This window comes from Teleopsis dalmanni, chromosome X, assembly GCF_002237135.1.
Source record: "Teleopsis dalmanni isolate 2A chromosome X, ASM223713v2, whole genome shotgun sequence".
Lineage (NCBI taxonomy): Eukaryota > Metazoa > Arthropoda > Insecta > Diptera > Diopsidae > Teleopsis > Teleopsis dalmanni.
In genome coordinates this window covers 4,522,828-4,544,036 of record NC_051848.1, presented here as the reverse complement: position 1 = coordinate 4,544,036, position 21,209 = coordinate 4,522,828, and the positions used below count along the sequence as shown (strand labels likewise).

General features: G+C 30.3%; 3 protein-coding genes and 1 pseudogene across 3 annotated transcripts in view; 1 reads left to right on the top strand and 3 right to left on the bottom strand.

The window, feature by feature from the left end:
* The first annotated feature begins 4,571 nt into the window (after positions 1-4,571).
* Positions 4,572-7,095, top strand: LOC119689632 (splicing factor U2AF 50 kDa subunit-like). The gene is made up of 6 exons (XM_038104502.1): positions 4,572-4,674; positions 4,852-5,394; positions 5,457-5,545; positions 6,389-6,511; positions 6,568-6,684; positions 6,748-7,095. The coding sequence occupies exons 1-6, from the start codon at positions 4,662-4,664 to the stop codon at positions 7,087-7,089; spliced, it is 1,227 nt and encodes a 408-aa protein (XP_037960430.1). The 5' UTR covers positions 4,572-4,661; the 3' UTR covers positions 7,090-7,095.
* Positions 7,096-9,374: 2,279 nt separating this feature from the next.
* Positions 9,375-10,333, bottom strand: LOC119687422 (annotated as a pseudogene).
* Positions 10,334-10,664: 331 nt separating this feature from the next.
* Positions 10,665-11,275, bottom strand: LOC119662593 (60S ribosomal protein L18a-like). The gene is made up of 2 exons (XM_038072243.1): positions 11,222-11,275; positions 10,665-11,063 (listed from the first exon to the last, which is right to left on the bottom strand). The coding sequence occupies exons 1-2, from the start codon at positions 11,237-11,239 to the stop codon at positions 10,665-10,667; spliced, it is 417 nt and encodes a 138-aa protein (XP_037928171.1). The 5' UTR covers positions 11,240-11,275.
* An 8,795-nt stretch (positions 11,276-20,070) lies between these two features.
* LOC119687926 (cytoplasmic dynein 2 heavy chain 1) overlaps positions 20,071-21,209 on the bottom strand; it is a 35,627-nt gene continuing 34,488 nt past the window's right edge. The window contains 1 exon segment of the mRNA XM_038102479.1: positions 20,071-20,388. Coding sequence (XP_037958407.1) covers positions 20,107-20,388 — 282 coding nt within the window. The 3' untranslated portion in view covers positions 20,071-20,106.

Genomic DNA, 21,209 nt, shown 5'->3' with positions numbered 1-21,209 from the left:
CCATTATAGCAGATATCGTGATGGAAGAATTATTGGAAAAGTGTGTGGATGACCAGGAATATAAACCAAGATTATTAACGAAGTATGTAGATGATATCTTCGCGATAATACGCAGAAATAAAATAACTCAAATACTTCAAATTTTGAATTCTTTTCACACAAATTTAAAATTCACCATAGAAGAAGAAAAGAATAACAAGCTTCCTTATTTAGATGTTGAATTAATTAGACATAATAACCAAATTCACTTTCAATGGTATAAAAAGTCTTCAGCGTCAGGAAGATTAATTAACTATAATTCCAATCATCCTAAACACGTGATTTTAAATACAGCATCCAATTTTATTAGAAGAGTTCTAGTACTGAGTGACAAAATTTTCCATAATGAACAAAAGAACATAGTGCGTGATATTTTAATAAAGAATGACTTCCCCGTAAGGATTATTAATATGATGCTTAATAAGACCTGTAAAAAGCTCCAACCTAACAATAATAATGACAAAAAAATATATAAATCCATTGATTATGTTCCGAAATTGTCAAACCAAATAATGAATTCTAGTATATATGACAAGGAACGTTATAAAATTACTCATAAGGCAACAAACACAATAGCTAAATTATATAGCAATACGAAAACTAAAATTAATAATAAAGACAAATCTAATGTAGTGTACCAGCTGAATTGTAAAGGTGACGGGTACAATGTATGTAACAAAATATATATAGGTACGACTAAAAATAAGCTTAGGACAAGGATGGCTGGACATAAACACAGTTTAAAAAATAAAAGTGGTGCTGAAGCCAATACAGCATTGGCTGTGCATTGTATGGAGCATAAACATGAACCTGATTTTGATAAGGCAAAAATTTTATATGAAGAAAGGAACCATAATAAGAGGTACTTTCTAGAAATGCTCTCAATACTTCAAGTGCCCAATAATATAAGACTTAATTATAAAACTGATACGGACAACTGTGCTCAGGCTTATAGGAATATTATAAACAAATGACACAGGATGTTTGTAAAGCTTTTTTGTTTTTTTTTTTATAAAAATTTTTTTTATAATTTTAATTTTTCTTTTGTATTTTTATTGTTGTTTTTTCTCTTGTTGTCATCATTATTATTGTATTTATTGTATGATTTTTCTTTATAATCCGCTATAAAAATGTGAACATCCTATATTTTGTGTAGTTTTCCCTGAAGATGACTATCGAAGATAGTCGAAATATCGGAAATAAAATATAAACGATTTTTAAATATAAATAATAAATTAGTGACTTTTTATTTATATTAAAATTTGACCAATTAGCCCGGTAACAAATTATTATAATAATAATATATTTATTAATCCAGTTTAAAGATTAAAGTTTAATGTTGATTTTGATAACTTTAGTATCTTTTGCTTTTAAATGAAAAAAAAACTGTTGGTTCATATATTGCATTTGGCTAGTTATTTGCCAGCTTTTTTCGGTATTGCAATTTCTTTAAACATATTCTTCATATTTATTAACAAAACTATACATATCTTAGTATTGAGTTAAGATTTTGTTTAATTTTGTTAATAAAAATTAAATTATTTGAAAAAAAAAATAAATTTGAATAAAAAGTATGTTCTATTAAATAATAATGGACACAACAAATCTCTATGTTGATATTAATACTTAGTAAGTTCTGAATAAATTTAAATAAACTATGTATCATACTTGGGATGCCTCAAATGTCAACTTCTACCTTCTCGCGGTATATCCTGACTCCACTGAAGAAGCTCTCGCGACTGAGTACGTTGCGGTATAACCACGTCAACATTTAAATAAACTATGTATCATACTTGGGATGCCTCAAATGTCAACTTCTACCTTCTCGCGGTATATCCTGACTCCACTGAAGAAGCTCTCGCGACTGAGTACGTTGCGGTATAACCATGTCAACATCTAGGTATAGTTGGAAATGACTATAACCACATAGCGAAACGTGGCAGGTTTGGAGACCACATGATAGCAAATAATACTTGTAAGGCGGCAGCCATGCCACTACACTATGAAAGTTAAAGGTCGATTCCCTATAATTTTCGAGAACTAAATGATATCAATATGTCAACAAGAGAAACAAACCAGCTATGTATTTTCACGGTATACAAGAACTCGATTTGCTCAGTGGAATATTAGAACTCTATTTCAACCAGGAAAATTTGCGCAACTAACATCTAAATGCAAAACGCTACGCATTGATGTCCTGGGCATTAGTGAAATGAAGTGGAACCAATGGGGAGTACAACATACTGCAAGTGGAGACTTAATATATATATAATCAGAGATGCTTTACCCTGATGATCCGCGCATAAACGAAATCGGTATATATCTGAACCGAAAAATTAGAAATGCTTTGCTGGATTGGCACGCAATATCAGAACGAGTAATAACAGCACGTCTAAACACTAAATCGCATAAAATTATTTTATCGCTTAAATTAATTATCCAATGTTATGCCCCGAGAAAAGAAACCGAATAAGAAGTTAGAGTGCAGTTCTAGAGCCTCCTGGACAGAACATTAGCGTATGTCAAGCACAACGATCTTATAATTCTAATGGTAGACTTCAATGCAGGAATAGGTAGCACTAGTTCCAGCTTAGAACACGTTGGAGAAAGAAATGAAAACGGTGAACTCATGTTAGAAATATGTTCGAATCGTGTTCTCATGATCAGAGACCCGATATTTACACACAAGGCAGTACATAAAACAACTTAAATACCGCCTAACCCAGCTCTACGCAATCGGAATTTTCAACTGGATAATTTCAAACGAAGTTCCAAATTTATAAACTAAAAGACAACAATGACAGATTAGGCTTTGTGCAATCAATGCGCACTAAGTACGAAAAACGATGTAGAGATAGTCAGACGTCTGATGTTGAAAACTTGTGGGAAAACACAAATAATGTGATTTTAGAAGCACCTACTGAAGTGCTTGGCAACGTGACAAAAACAAACATAAAATGGTTAAGCGCATCCTTTTGGCAATTAGTAGAAGCCAGAAAGGAGAAAAAGGAAAAGTCTTAACCCAGCCAATCACAAAAAGCGGTTTAAACCATGGGAGGGGCATCGACACTCTGACTTAACAAATTAAACGACGTGCGAGGAAAGATAAGAGCACCCTTGCCGATTGTAACAACTGGCGAGGGATTTCATTACTGTTCATAGTAAGAAAAATTTTCAACAAAATAATTCTAGAACATATTATTCAACTAATAAATAAACAACTTCGCAAAAATCAAGCAGGCTTTCTTTCTCTAGTGTTCACTTCAACGTTGCTTGGGCCTACTAGGTCTTCTGCTTCCTTGAGGATTCCACGTTATTGGCGGCATGTTGATAAGAGTTCAGAATTTTTAATAGTTCTGGGCCACCATTCGGCGATCTTATGCTGCCTAAATATGTGAAGCTGTTAACGTTGTCGATTTCTACATCATCCAGCTTGAATTTGCAAGAAGGGTCAGAGGGGTTTATCTTCATTACTTTCATCTTTGCCGTGTTGATTGTAAGACTAACTTTACGCGATTCATGAACCAAGTCGTTGAGTTTATCTTTCATTGTCATTAGCATATTCTAGATCCTAGAGGTAGTTTGAAAGACCCCAGCGTATACCCCGTTCTGACTGGTCAATAGCTCAGACAAATTAACCTTACAAAATATTTCAATTATAATTTGCTTATCATCTGAGCCCATCTTCTAGTTCTAGCAAATATTAGTTTAAGTAGTTCTTATTAATGTTTATGATCTAAGCAAAAGCAAAGAAAAAACCGAAAAGTAATTTGTTATTTCGAAACTTACTTTTTTATATGATTTGACACTTTATTTTCGCATTAATTCGAAATAAATTTCAAGAAAAATTTCAAGAAAATTTAATATTTTCGCCCATTTTGAATTCATTAAATAAATAGTTCGTACCTTATGAATTAATTAACTCCTAGAGTTTTGTTAAGATTATGTACTAGTCCATACGCTTATGGACGTGATACCGTAAACTTCATCATTTTTTTCTCTATTTTTTGTCATTTCCAGGGGCTCGAGCACCTCCCTCACCTTTCGCTTTCTAATCTATGTTTTCATGTCTTAATGGTTTTTTATTCTAACAACACAGTATTGCATAGAAAACTCAAATTACCAATAAAACTTTTAATTAATTACATTCTGATTTTATTTTCCATATATAGTCAATATTGAACTATAATGTGAACCACATTAATTGCTATTTTATAACAGTATTATTGTTTCAAGAGTACCTTCATCATATCACTGACTCTTGAAACTTGTTTATTGTGAAAGCATGTACAAGTAGACGAGCCCCTACACTCAATATTTAAATTAAAAATCTTTATTCTACAAATCGGCAATAATATATACGCAGTACCATTCATCAAAGATTTTAATTAAGAAAATAACTTCAGATATATAATACATGCAGTATTAAGTGGTTACCGAATTATTTCAACTCTACATCACTACCATATCTAAATGTATATACTAATGTCATAAAATTTAGTAATCTATTACATTCGTAAAAGTGACTTTTGTCGAAATTGTGTTGAAATTATTTGATATTCAATCCAGAAGCCAAATTTAGCTGGGTTTCTATTGAGTCTTTTCGTTGAATTTGAATAAAAATGCCACGTGAAGGTATGTAATGTAGTAAGACTGTTTTTTTAGAATAACCTTACATATGTATATATTTAAATTATATGTGTATAGTCAACTATATATAATAATTAATTACCCCTTGTATGTCTATATGTCTGTAATAAAATGTTATGTATTTGGATTGGATTTTAATGTAACAATAACTTTTTCCATTAGAACGCAAACAACACCGCCACAAATCTGGTTCACGACAAAGTGATTCTTCGGTGAAGCATAATGTGCGTGCTTTTCGCCGCACACCATCACTATATTGGGATGTTCCACCACCGGGTTTTGAACATATCACTCCGCAGCAATATAAAGCAATGCAGGCATCTGGACAAATTCCTGCGTCATCAGTACCAGATACACCTCAAGCTGCTGTCCCCGTCGTTGGTTCAACAATAACACGCCAGGCACGCCGCTTGTATGTCGGCAACATACCATTCGGCGTTACGGAAGAGGAAATGATAGACTTTTTTAATCAACACATGCACTTATCGGGTTATGCCCAGGCAGCGGGAAGCCCAGTGCTTGCTTGTCAAATCAATTTAGACAAAAATTTCGCATTTCTTGAATTTCGTTCAATCGACGAAACTACTCAGGCAATGGCATTTGACGGGCTTACTTTTAAGGCACAAGTCTTAAAAATACGCCGTCCACACGACTACCAGCCGATGCCTGGCGTAACGGATCCACCTGGAGGATTTAATATGGATTGTATGTGTTTTATTTATATATTTCCAAATCGGTTGTTAACTTTTTTACAATTGGTTTCGCAGTTATGCCGGGTGTCATCTCCAATGTGGTGCCTGATTCGCCACATAAGATATTTGTTGGTGGATTACCAAATTATTTAAGCGATGACCAAGTAAGTTTAACTTAACTTTTCAAATGTGATTTAGCAATATTACAGCTTAATATATATTCAATATATTCAATAATCTCATTCTCACCAATTGACTATTCAATACTCCATACAGTGTACCTATTACAGTGTATGAGAATCGGAACTATAGAACTTACTATAAAACTTTAACTTTTAAGCAAGGATCGGAATCATGGTCAAAGTCATCTTTTTGTAATAAAATAAATATGTTTGTTTTTATGAAGGATTAAAATAATATTGTCAAACAGACGGACACAAATATTTCTAAGTTTCTCAGTCCTTATTTTTTTTTTTAGATTTTATAATATAATAATATTATATTATATATTCATTAACGTTGCAATTTTTAGCAGCTAAGATATTTAGCAACCCATAGAACTGCAAAGGTTGATGTGAAGAATTTATGTTAATTAATTTTTAGCTTTGAAACAAAGACTACATTGTGTTTCTTTTCAGCTTTAGAGATCATTACAGAGAAATTTTTAGCATTTTCCGGCAATTTTCTTTTCCATGCTTAAGTCCATTATTTTTATTAGCGCTGTTTATTAACTTAATTGATCCAAGGAGCTCCAAGAGACTTTAGCACATAAGAGACCTGAATTCAGAAAACGAAAAGCAAATTTGATGAAAATGTGTTCGTTTTTTTGTCGCATATTCCAGTAACAATCAACTCAGGCCCGTTTTAACTATGGCTGCATGCAGCTAATCTGGCTATATCAAGTATAGTTATCTATTAAAAATTACTGGAAAGAGTATAACGAACATATTTTCAATGTCATCGCATTGTAAGATTCAGTAAATAACACTTGTTTTTATATTCCACAGGTTAAGGAACTTTTGCTATCCTTTGGTTATCTGCGCGCATTTAATTTAGTTAAAGATTCCGCAACTGGATTAAGTAAGGGTTATGCATTCTGTGCATATGCGGACTTAAACGTAACTGATCAAGTAAATTAAAGTTCAAATTTAATGTTAATTAAATGTTAAACAAATTTCTTATGAAGGCAATCGCTGGTTTAAATGGAATGCAATTGGGAGACAAAAAACTAATTGTGCAACGAGCTAGCGTGGGTGCTAAAAATGCAGCGCTTAACATTTTAGCCACACCCGTAACTTTACAGGTCGTTAAGTAGAATTTGAGAATAAATTTTTAAACGTACATTTTCACATGTTTAAATTTATAGGTTCCAGGCTTAACAACTGTAATCAGTGCTGGACTATCTACTGAAATTTTATGCCTGTTTAATATGGTAACACCTGACGAGCTACGTGATGAGGAAGAGTACGAAGACATCTTAGAGGATATCAAGAACGAGTGCAATAAGCATGGAGTTGTACGCAGTATCGAAATTCCACGTCCAGTTAAAGGTGTAGACGTACCTGGTTGTGGTAAAGTGTTTGTGGAATTCAACTCTATACTTGACTGTCAGAAAGCGCAACAAGCCTTGACAGGACGCAGATTTAGTGATCGGGTTGTAGTGACTTCATATTTTGAGCCAGACAAATATCATCGCCGAGAATTCTAATTACATTACGTGTTCAATTTTTAACTTTTAATAGGTTAAGATAAATACTTTTTGATTAGAAATTGTGGAATGACAACTTAAAAATTCAGTCAATTGTTTCTACTAAAACTTATCGAATATTAATAAGTTTCATTTACTCATTAATAAACTTAATACTTGTATAGTAATAAAATATCATTTTTTTAAATTAATTTTTATTTTTGTTATTTGTTTTTAATATCAAATATCATTTTATTATTTGCTAATATAACAGTAAACTTTGAAAGTTTTAATATATGAAATTGGTATGCTTAAGGTAGTTTCAGAAGAACATTAGTATTATAATAAATTATTTAATTAATTAAGCTTTTAGATAAATATATTTTCATTAGAAAAAAATATGATGTAATTTAAAAAATTTACCAATTGTATTTATTAAAAATATAGTTATCAATAACTAATGTTAGTCTGATTAATAGACACACAACTGAAACTTTTTATGAGGCTTATTAGGCATTTCTAATATATTTAATTTTATTTTATCATTGAGGTTTCAAAACTTTCAAGCTTTAATATAGTCTTAGTGGGTCTATATGATATAACCTGAATAAATATACGTTTTCATATTTAAATGCGAATACATGAGTTACGTACGATGTGGTTGTGTAAAGGAAGTGCGAAAAGTGAAGGGATTGTTTGAAAATAAGGGCGGATTATGGAGGAGTGAGATTTTAATTGAAGCTGAAAAAACCATCAATATTTCAGAAATGGTTAACTTACATTGTATATTCGTTATTAGCCTACTAAATATCCTTTGATTTGACACCAAATATGTTGTTGTACATAAATCACCTCAAAAGCTATTATAATTCAAAATTAATTTTTTTGAACAATAGCCGTCGTCCAATATATAAAAACCCAATTTATTATTGCCTATTTTTTAAATCAAATGCATAATTCATTGCATAAAAAAGTCAATCATTTGAAAAATTAAAATCAAATATTTCTCTGAAATAACAGAGATATTATAATAAATGAATTCAGAGGAATATTTAAAACTTCTACTATATATCTTCTTTTACTATATATCAACATTTTTGCAACATTTTTTTTTTGTATTAATTTTTCATATATCAATTATTTATTTTACATAATCCAGCTGTTAAAAATCTTTCTTCTAATAATCATTTAAAATTCTCTAACCTGAATTTTTCTCTTAAAAAATTCGCAAATTTATTATATATTATATATATAATTAAAATTATATATATATGTAATAAAAATAATATATTTGTATATAATAAAAATTAAATATGTACCATATATAATAAAAATCATATAAATATACATAACAAAATTTTTATATTTATGTATAATAAAAATTATACATTTACTTATAATAAATATATGTTTATATATAATAAATATTACATATTTATATTTTATAATAAGTATATTATTATTGTTAGGGGATGTGCCACTGCGACTATCGGATCTATTGTGCCCCTTCTGGGCTTAGAATAGGTCTTTAAGCCCTGTTGCGTCAGTAACAAGTAGTGTAGAACCTACTTTACAAAGATTCATTGCCTCTTCCGTAAGAATATACATTCCTAGGAGCCTATTTCGTATGTGCTTTAGCGCAGGGCATTCTAACAGCACATGTGTGGCCGACTCCTTATTCTCTTCACAGAATGAAATTATATACTTAAAAAAGAAAATTATATACTTATATATAGTAAAAATTACATATTTATATATTATATATTATTCATGTATATGTAAAAAACGCATACATATATACATATAGTTTTTATTACATATGGTATGTATCTAAAATTTTTTTCTATATATACAAATGTGTATACAATGTAAGTCATTATTAGAGTTACTTTACTTAAATGTTTTTGAAATTGTGAAAAAATCATTGAATTGAATACTTCTATTATAAAATAAATTTAAATTAATTTAAATTTAATTAACTTAAATTAAATGAATTTATTTGTGGTTTTAGTAGAACAACTCGGCTTGTCATCATCCGATTGTTCTTACTCTTTGCATACGTTGGGCATATCTAAGTGTGCATCACATTTGGAATTAATTAACTGGAGAACTGGAGCTTGACATTTAACCCCGTTCTGTACTTTGCCACAAGGGCGGAATAACACTTGAGTTTTACCGTACAAGACATGTAATGTGCAATATTTTGTTAATGGCAATGGATCCTTTGTACATTTAACACCAGCGTCAAGAAAAACACATATTATAGTCTTCTTATTAGCGCTGTTATTGCCTTCAGACACAAGACGCTATTTCTCCTTCATCTTCTCGCGTAGCACTGCATCAACTCCATGGCGACGATGATAAGTCTTAAGTGCCTTGAACTGCTCGTAGTGTTTGTGATCATCTGTTGTAGGCAGTGGTGGCAAACTAGGATTAGTACCACTTTCTATTTCTTTCGTAAGAGCATCCTTATAATTTCTCTGAACATTTTTCAATTCTCTACCCAAGTACTTCAATTGATCTTTATACAAATCTCTTAAACGACTTAGCTTGCTAGCCGACATGTTCAAAACTTCATCGGAGGTAAATATTTCTGCATGTTGTAGCACATTGTATCCATCCAACGGAGTTGGCTCGTCATCATCGGATTCGTCTAAATCAAAAGTTTTTGTATTCTCGATACATGGTACATCAACATCCATTGAACTGTCTGAAGCATATTCTAATACGCTGCGCTAGGCTTTGGCTTTAGCGTCTACATTGACTTCCGTCATATCACTAGTGAAATTTCTTATAGTAAATTTCTCATCTTCAAATCCGACGAAAATTATGTATTGACATATGAAGCATTTATTCCTTACAATTTGATTTATTAATTTGTTTAATTCATATAATAAATAATAAAATAATATAAACAAAGTTTTTGACAAATATATAAAATGATTAGGTCTTGAAGTGTTATCTAATGCTTTGACTATTTAGACTATTGCACTCAAATTGACAAATATGCAACAATACGTCTTACTTTTCATAAAAAATTTATAGTAAAATATGCTAAGGAGGCTCGATAAGTCTAAGTTCAAACATAGTAATACTAGGTAATAAAATCTTACTCTCCTACTCTGTTATCTTGCCATTGAAGAAGTTATGCTAAATCGCCTCTAATTTTATTTTCTCTCACAAAAAAACTTTCTTCCTTTCCCAGTAGCGCCTGCGATTAGTTTTGAACTAGTGAATGCACAGTACTAGTCGCTTCATAATCCATTTTACGTGGGCTCAATTGGGCTCAATACCTTAACACCGTTAAAATCCAATCCATAAGGTCCGACAATAATTTCAATATTGATTTTACTATATTTATTATTTTTGCATCATTGTCTTTCTCTACGAAATGTACTAAACAGAATTAACGTCTTACCCAACGTTACTGATATATAAGCCATATGTTGGTAAGACCTCCAGTTGTAGCAAAGCTATAATATCCCCTATTGAAATATTACTCCTATAAGCAAATTTTGAGAAACTAAAATAACTTTTAATTAATGTAAAATAATGATTTTTATTGATTGAACTCTTTTTTATAGAATACACATATTTTACGGTGAGTATTCGCTAACGAATCCAGTATTCACATTAAAAATCACCTTGATACGTGCCAGAGCTCGACGACGGGCGCCCAAATGCCAAAGTAATTTCGTAACAGCATTATTAACACTCTTGTTCTTATATATTGAAATTGTGTTTCTGAAACCAGTACGTTTAGGATAGGTGACCCAAAACGCGAACCTTATCTTTTCACGCGATGATACATAAATGCGCTCACACGAAAAAATGTGTGCGGCTTGACGATTTATACCTGCCATTTTTTCCACATAGAACCAAAAAGCAGTCTTTGCCTCACGTTTGCTTGCGGCGAAGACGTGTATGTAGAATAAAAAGGCCTCCCTCCTGTGTCTAGTTAGCCATTTGCGACCAGTGACCTTATATTCCTTTAGCTGCAAACAAGAATAGATACATGTTAATTTCATGTATATATCGCAGTCGTTATTATCAAATGAAATCTGTTCAAAACTTTCTTATGATAGTTCACACTATCTTATCGCAAGAAATAAGTTGGTATATAGTATATAACATAAATAGAAAACCATATTACCTCTTTGCTTATATCCATTCTGCAGGCCTATTGAACACAAAATGCCGAGCAATATTTTCTGCATTTACCACTGAAGTATAATTTGAAGTTTCTGGGAACGTCAAAAGAGGAAATAAAAACTTTTGAAACCCTCTGTTGTATTTTAAAAAAAGTATGAAGGAATTTTGAAATAGTGACATCTTGTTAATACCATGTTTACATCACGAACTTTAGTCAACGAACTAAGCTGCAATATTTTGAAATATATCTAATATTTTATACTGCAAGTAAATTGCAACTCGGCAAAATGTGCTTCAAATAGAGCTAATGACAATGATTCCTCCGAAAAACTTATCGAAAAGCAATCAATTTCCTGAAGCAGTTCCCTTTCAAATAAATATAAACGAACGGTTAAACAGTTCAGATCCATTGGCTGACAAACCACAGCATGAAGACCTTTCCAGTAACAACAATCCACAAGCGGGGAAAATAAGAAGAGCAATAGCTGACTATTTTGGTAATTTTTATTTTTTACTTTACTTTTTTTTTATTTTAAACACACTTATAACTACAACTATATATAAACTATATACATATTATTCACATTTTTTTTTTATTTATAAGATCTGTTCAAATCGAAAATCGGTTGCAACATGCATTCGCATGTTCAGTATTTCATTAATTTACTTAACGTAGTATATCTCGAACAATGTCTCTGACAAAGCCTATGTTATATATATACTAGAACATATATACCTTTAAGTCACTCAGTTAAGAAGTTCAACTTTTGTGATGCTCTGACTAAATATGCATTATACTGCATATACTGCATGGAAGAACTTTACACTCTCATTCTCTCTTTACCTGATTGTGATTTAAATTTATTATTAGTACGGCTTCCCTATTGCAAAGCTGGACTTGACTCAAATTTATTCGTCATTTTGATTTTACAAAAAATTACACTCTAGTTAGCTACTTCAAGAACTTTTTCTCTTCACACTTAATACCGATATGGGTAGACCTCTCAGAATAAGGAGCTTTAACACCTTCTTTAACAGTTACAAAAAACAGCACACGCCATCTGGCGCTAATTAATAAATCCAATATTTACATTGATTATGGAAACAAGCCAGCTGGCACGCCTACTTATTGTTAGTGATATTTATATAAAATTTTCCAAATATCACGATTAATATCTCGAAAACTAAGCTTGATTGACATATCACGCTATGCAAAAAAAGTGCTTTAAATACCTGTGTTTACTACAAAAAAAATATACCGGATAACCTCATGTATGTGCATTGATCCGCTATTGGTATTACTATCACTACTTCTAGTTCTATTTCTATTACGACTACTACGACTACTATTATTATCACAACTACCATAAGGTTAGAATAATATCACCGACCAGAAGGATTTCCGAAAGTACAGCAGTGTTCACCGTAAGAGTGACACCGAAAGACACGATTCTGCCAGGTTGGTAAGAAAAGAAGTTCCAGAGATTTTGATTCTTCTATTAGCCAGTGATGGACACTGACACATGAAGCGGAGTATAGTTTCTACCTCACTGGTAAATTTAATTTCATAATGTGTCTTTCTAGTATGCAGGGAGCAGGTTACGCCTTTCTTGAAGCTGTTGACTGCCTAACTGAGTACGTTTCTTGTCCAGTTTGGACCAGGTTGATCTAGAGATCACATACAGTAGAGTTCTTCTGCTCAAGTTTGTTTAGCCATACCCAGAAATTTTTATTTAATTGCAAGCTGCGGTGTTACAAGAGAGACTACTACCACCACAAGCTGTACTATTATTATTACCACTACTAATACATCTACTACTATTATTACTACTTTTATTACTACTTCTAAGAGCCATGTTAAGTAGAGTGTCATAGGTTCGTCAAAATCAAAATTGTTATTGTTTTAAGTGCAAATTATAAAATCGAGAGTGAGAGAAAAAACAATACGTCGGTTTGAATTTGGAAATGAGAGCCGAGGCTATAGGTATGTGTCTCGTCACTTAGGCAAAGCACTGTTGTTCAATAAAAAAATGTCAACATTACGGTCTTTTAGAAATCATTAAAATTTTTACAATTATTAAATTATTACAAGCAAATTATTACAATTTCCATGACACTCTGCTAAACACACATTTTCGTACTAGCCTAAAAAAGCCAATTTTAACATGCCCATAACACTCTACATAACATGGCTCTGATACTACCGTTTAAACTACTACTAATACTTCCTCTAACACTTCTACTAATTATACTACTAATGCTACTACTAATACTATTACTAAAACCACAACTAATGCTACTAGTAATACTACTACTAAAACTAATACTAAAACTACTACTAAAACTACTACTAATAATATTATTACTAATACTACTGCTACTAATTCTTACGAATCTGTACTACTAATACTACTACTACTACTAAAACTACTGACTACTAAAACTACTAGTAATACTACTACCAAAACTAATACTAAAACTACTCATAAAACTACTACTAATACTACTACTACTTTTTTTCATGCGAAGACGGCAACAAAAAGAAAATAACCACAGAGAACACACTTGAGTGAATTCTGATATTTGCTCAGATATCAGATATAACCCAAATTATTCTCTTTGGGAGCGGCCAATACAGCAGATTTCGGCAGATTTGATATAAAACGAAAAATTAAGAGTTCAACTTATTGTAATCTTCTTACAATTAAACAGATATGCACTGATTATGGTGTTTACTTACACATATTGGGTTTCCGTCAAAAATGTTGCTGCTGTCAGAACCAAGTGGATGGCATAGAAAAATCCAAGTTAAGCTCAACTAAGCTTAAGTAGCACAGCGACTTAGCAATTAATTGAGCACATCATGTTCAAGCAGAAGAAGGCGGGGAAGGTGGGGTATATGCAAGTTAGAACACCATTTCACAGTTTATGGAGCTTATTTAATGCATATGCTGTGACGCTGTGACGATGTGACTATGTGACGCTGGCTCGGTTCCTGTCCTCTTGGTGCCGAAAAGCAGCGTCACCGACATGACACAAATTGGTGCAAGGAAAATGTATGCTTGCACTTCACTGACACAAACTGTATAAATCACTTTATTATTATAAATTAAATTGTCTCATTTAGTTTTTTGTTTTATTCTTTTCAGTTGTATTCTCTTCTCATTTTCCTCCTTTTAATTTTTTCCAAACTTACGAAAATGTGTGTGTTCATGTCCCGTGTGTTGGATGTGGTGGATGTGTTGGATGTGTGCGATGTGTGTATGGCTAAGTATCCTTGACTAACGTCGTTTACTCGATTTGTGTATCTGTGCTTGCACATTTTCACATGGTTAAGTTTGTGCTTTAACCTAATTTAATTGCAGCAAGCAAACAAAATGGAATCTAGAATCTAAAATTTATTATATTTATTCAACGGCTTGAAAACTCCCAAAATCGGTGTCTGCGAGGTTGGAAGTGTGCGCAGAGCTCGTGTGCTGGGTCTGGTTCACTTTTCTCTACAATCCAACAATCCTACCATCCTACCATTCTACAATCACATGCAAGCCATATGTGCTTACATACGTGTATATATGTGTGTATCTGGCAAATATGTGATAAGCTAATAAGTGATTATTTATTTGTTTGTTCGGTTGTTCAGTTGTGTGTGCAGCGCCATCTACTGCATTAGTAACTATGAAAGCATTTTATAGCATTTAGAATGTATAAAAAACAAGATTAATTATTGCCATAGACAAATACATCACCAAATACATTACGATCCGTACTTCAAATAAAATCGAGTTAATTTGTAAAATTCGAAAGAAATGATTAAAATATTTCAATACGAGAATTAAGCAACATATCGATGCAAAAACGTTAATTCAACTTACGAAAAGAGTCAACACTACATCCACCTAAACAACTTGGAGGAGAAGATATGTTCTCACCCTGGAAAAATTCAATTGAACAAAATACAACTGTAAACATTTTTAGTGCATTTTAATAGCATTTTTGTGTGGTTTTTAACATTGTTACCATATTCTATATCTATATCTATATCTATATCTATATCTATATCTATATCTATATCTATATCTATATCTATATCTATATCTATATCTATATCTATATTTATATCTATATCTATATCTATATCTATATCTATATCTTATCTATATCTAATCTTATCTATATCTATATCTATCTAATCTATATCTATATCTATATCTATATCTATATCTATATCTATATCTATATCTATATCTATATCTATATCTATATCTACATCGGACACTTTTTGTTTAAAGTATGTGTAAAGTTAAAGATTCACTTTTTTAGACATATATGATTGCAAACTTACATATGTATATATATATATATATATATATATATATAGCACTTATATAGTCAAGCAATAGTAGTAGCAGTGGTTAAGTGACAGTCAGCAATCGGCAGTCAAAGAGTACGGTCGTGTATATTTAGGTCGTGTGCGAGTTAGGCTAAAGTCGTGTGCGAGTTAAGCTAAGTTGCGTTCTAAATGAGGAAAATTCTAAGTTGTGCCGATAATGTAGTGATGTGTCGATACATGTTGATATGGTAAATGGCTAAAAGTGTGCAGTGCAAGAAATCCTAAAAAATCTCCCATTTGGTTTGGGATCAACTTAGCCAAACTCGCACACGTCCTTATTTCTATACTTTATTTTCTTATAATTATTTACCTGAATAAAGTCTTTTAAGTTGTTTATATTAATTTGAGCTTATCTTTTACATAGATGTCACATTGAAATAATCAGGGCTTCCGCTTCACATCCTAATAACGTTTATATATAAAAGTTTTAAATTTATAAGTTTGTTTATCAAATTAAATAAAAAAATAAGAAAAAAGATTTTGCACTTATCATATATTTATTTTTAATTTTTTTCTTTTATATTAAAATATTTTCACCAAAGTTAGTTAATAAAGTCCTTGAAACATATTTAATAATTATTTAATAAAATAATGCATATAATTTTGAAATAATATATTGAAAAATAAGTGATATAGAAAAACAAATAAACCACACATTTACATCAAAATCCTAAGAAAATCTAAAGTAAGTCAAAAAATATTGTCGAGGTAACCGAAATTCATTTTGAATAATAATTAATTGTGAATAGTCGTAACTACTGATTAGCCTAGAATAGCACCAAAACTACTCGAAAAATGTCAACAATTCAGCATAAAGAATATTCAGCTGTTTATGATTTTATTTTATATTGTGAATAGTTGTACGTAACCTTAGTTAAGTATAGAACCAAAATTATTATGTGAATGGTTCATAAATAAACCCAATATTTAGACATTATTCTAAATATGATTAATGCTTTTAACATTATTTCGTTAAACTTAACATAACTCTGCAGTCAACAAACGACCATGTGAATGTAAAGACCGGACGAATATCGTATTTAATCATTGCACGTAGTGGCTGTAAAAACCGTTCGTGCTATGAATTTTTTCTAAAGATCGTAATAATAACGGTATTACGGCCTTTGAAAAATATTTCAACAATACTTTACGTTCTTTGTGAGACATAACTAAAGACCGTATTATATTATGGTCTTTATCCAAGACACAAACAGACCGTATTATTTAAGTTTTTGATATAAACCACTTATGCTAGGATAGAATTTATACCATTTTGGAGAAAACATTTTATCCAAGACACGAACATTTGTCTGTGATTTAAGTTGCTTTCTCAGCTATAAAGCGCAATTATTTATTTAAATTCTTTTAATTAAACATTTTTTTAATTTTAATTTTAATTTTTAAAGAATTCACCAATGGAAAATATTTTTTGAAAACTATAGCTTTTCTACACAAAAATTAACACCTATATTATTTTCTTTAGAGACCCTAACCAGTTCCATTTGTGGAAGTGAATTATTCATTCTAGTGTTTGTGCTTTTGGTAAAAAATTATACCAAAATGCAAAAAAGTGCAGAGCTGCATTTAGTAAAATAAATATTTTAACAAAACTGGCACTTTTTTCATATATATTTGCTTCAATTTATATTAAAAATTTAAGCAGGAAAGGAATAATTAAATCAGAAATTTAATAAAAAATTTTTAAAGTGAAAGTCTTAGGCCGTAGTAAATTATGTCCGTATGGCAGCGAATGTTGGTATAAACCAGAATTTCGAGTAGGGTAAATTAGATGTTACCATTGTGATAATTTTATAAGATGTTTAATAAATAAATAAATAAATTTGTAAACTTTTAACCAAATATAATAAATAAATGCAATATATATATAAATAAATATTTACATAAGTGCAGTGCAAAAAATCCCCAGGAAATTTAAATTTACTTTATCTCGATTTAGTTAAAGTCGCACACGGCCATAATTTAATTACACTAATTTATACATACATAAGTAAAATAATTAATTTATCTATTGCAGTAAAAACTGAAATAAAATAAATTAACCAATAAGCTTTTTTAAAAGAAATAATCACTTCCACCAAAAATAATCAATATTTTCAATAAATCTAAATTTCTTTAGAACAATAAAAATTATTATTTACTTGTTTTTCATACAAAATGAAAGAATCTCTCTTTGAACCCGAGATTTTCTCAAGTATTTCAAGATCAAAATAAACTTCTATGAATCTTGAAATAAAGAACTTTTAACTTGGTTTTAATTTTCATATATTTAGCTACATAAATATATTAAATGATTTTTTTTTTTTAATTTGAAGTTTACTTAAAAATTGATTATTCCATATTTCTCCTTTTAATGGAGATCTTGAGGTTATGTACATATGTGGACGATCATATTTTTTGTTGATTTGGATTACTTTGATTTTTATACTTACATTGAAAGCCTATTAGGGATTAAAACGACTAATTACAAATAGTAATATTTCGCAGAAAACAAAACTAAAAATGTACAAAATATTGATACGCCCAGTAGTAGAATATGGCTGCGAGATATGGAGATCAACTGAAACGGAGGAAAGCGAGATAGCAGTGTTTGAAAGGAAAATGCTCAGAAAAATGTTTGGCCCCGTGAAGAAAACGGGATGTTGAACGGCTAGCTGAAGGTAATACAATCAATAAATTTATGAAAAAGCCGGACAAGAATAACAGATATGAGAGTACCACTATGAGAGAGAGATTTATGAGAACGAAGTAGGAAACAGCAAAAGAAGAGGGCGACCAAGAAAACGATGGAAAGACAGTGTGCAACAGGATTTAGAAGAAATGAACATAAGAAATTGGAAAATAAAAGCAAAAAACAGAGAAGAATGGAAGTATGGAAGGATGTTGTTAAACATGCTCAGATCCTACATGGACTGTATAGTCATGAATGATGATGATATTGGAAGCAATAACAAATGTGATGATTGTTGATCATTTGATCGTTAGCCAATCTGAATGAAGTATTATTATCTAACTGATTGTAAAAAGTGTGTAAATTTTCTTTATTTTATGCCGAAGTTACAAAGCCGATCCTTATTCTTTATAATTTATGATTCAAATTTTTTAGTAAAATTTTGGAAACACGCTAATTACTATATGGACATGAAAACTCCATAGTTCTCTTCTAATAAATGTCATGAAATGGATTGAAGTTCTATTTTCTAGAATATTAAGGACATTTAGACAGAATAATAATTTAATAAAAATGCACAATTTTACCGAATATTGAATTAAAAGTTCAAACTCTTTATATTATTCTATTATTCTAAAAATAATTAACAATTATATATTAATAATTAATGATAATATATAATAATAAATAAGAAAATAAGAAGGCACTTTAATTTTTTTTAATTTATAATTTATTTTTTATTTATTATTAACAAAAGGAAGAATTCTGTTGATACCAACTTTTTAATATGTCCGTCTGTCCGTCCATTATTATTCGACCAGTTAGAAGATTCAAACATTTGCGTGCTTAAATAAAATTGTGCTAGAATAAGAAAAATATAATTCTAGCTGATTTTTGAAAAGGGCTTATAGAATAGAAAGATTGTTTTATAATGGTTATACCCTAAACCCTTAAGATTTATTGTTTTAGTTCTGGAAGAAATCTTATTTAATCTAATCCAGTTTGACTATTGTCTTAGATTGATTAAAACTTGTGATAGAATTTTAGTTTTCCTGTAGTTTATGGTTTCAGAGCTCGTTCACATCAACAAAGACCAGTTTTAAGATATTGAACTTGTTACGAGCGAATAAGACGATCACATATTCCAATCAGTATTTTATTAAATCTGAGAATATCGGCGTTCTTTAATTGCATCCTTGAAATAAAATACTTAAAAGGAGCTACGGATCCAGCTACGGAACTATTAAATAAGTTTAATCAAGATCTATTTAGATAAAGAAACGTTTTAGCATGTTTGTATGAATATGAGTATACTTCTAAATCAGAAACTATCTTTAAAGAGTCCTATGAATTTGTGTAGATCAGTCTTATACATATATATGTCTTACGTCATTAAGACGTCTTCATTCGATCCTTGTGGAAAAGGCAGACAAGACACGAGTAAGTAGCGAAGAAATAGCGAACAAATCGGATTACGCTATTTAATAAAAACAGTACCTCAACTCAATTTTAATTGGTTTTTACAAAGTATATTAGTGCAAGTCCGGGCATCTGAAATAGCAGACAAAATAGCAGATGGTTTGGTAAGATAGGTTTAAGGATAAAGAAATATGTAAGAATATTTCATTCATCCCTACCTTCTGTTTCTAGGTGAATAATAGCTTAATAATAATAGCAATAATTTCCTTAAACAATCATTTTAGTTACTTTTATTATTAATAACATGTAATATATATATATATATATATATTTTTTTTTAACACTCCAAATGGCTAGTATGCCATTTTCAACTTCACTGATAATCCATTTAATAGTCTGGCACAATTAGAGCTGCTCCGGAGAGTAAAACAGTATCACCGCTTTCCGATGTCGGGACTTCCAGTTCACAAATCAAATTATTGCGATTCACATTCGTATAAAGTGGAATACTGATATTCGTCGAGTTCAGAGATTTAGCAGATTTTTCTCGCTTTACTTTCGGTTTGTAAGTGATTTGTATAACAGGTGAGAAGTCTTCAAGTTTTTGTGTGCGATCATTTAACGCGGCTCCAGTTATTAATCTTCCAAAACTGAAAGCAGCTCCATCCAACTTTTATGGATATAATTACAAAAGAAAAATATTTCAATTAATTTTAGGAATAACAATTTTTAATTCAGTTAAATATGCTATTATAGCAGTTATAACAGTTATAACAGTTACGTGATATGCGACTGACTGTGACTGTGAGATTATAAAAAAATCTTTTAAGGAAATTAAAATACAAGTAAATAAATATAATTTTATAAACAAATAAAGCTCTAATAAGCTTTTGACTAAATTAATATAGAAAATAAAAATTTATTATTTAATTAAATATGTTGTTCTTCTCTCTTTCTTTGCTTACTCAAATAATACGTTATTAGAACAGTTTTATCAGGTAAATGAAATAAGTGTCGTACGAGAAGTGTTATATAAATAATTATTATTTTGTTAAAATGATATGAAGTTATAAAAAACACTTAAGTATATATATTTAAACAATGACATATACTGCTCTTAAGTCTATAACTGAACTTTTACATATGTATATGGTATTAAGCCTTTTAAAAAGTTCTTATAACAGTTATAAAAACTATTTGTTATACAAATAATAAGATATAAATAAGGATTTTAATAAATTCACATAAAGATTTAAATAAAGAGAATAAATTAGTATATAACTCAATTAATATATAATACAATTGATTTAAAACATAATATTGAGGGTTTATAACTCAATTTAATATATTATAATTGTGATAAAAAATATATGTTCTAATTGAGCCAAAAAAAAAATTAGTTATTATATAGATAAAATCATACAAAGATATATTAAGCAATGAAATTAATTAATTGCTATTAAGTCTTTAACTGAACATATACATAATAGA

Excerpts from the sequence above, each read along its gene's own strand:
- LOC119689632 (XM_038104502.1), top strand. Across the intron at positions 5,546-6,388 it reads ATTATTTAAGCGATGACCAA|GTTAAGGAACTTTTGCTATC; the intron begins GTAAGTTTAACT and ends TATATTCCACAG. Across the intron at positions 6,512-6,567 it reads ACTTAAACGTAACTGATCAA|GCAATCGCTGGTTTAAATGG; the intron begins GTAAATTAAAGT and ends TTTCTTATGAAG.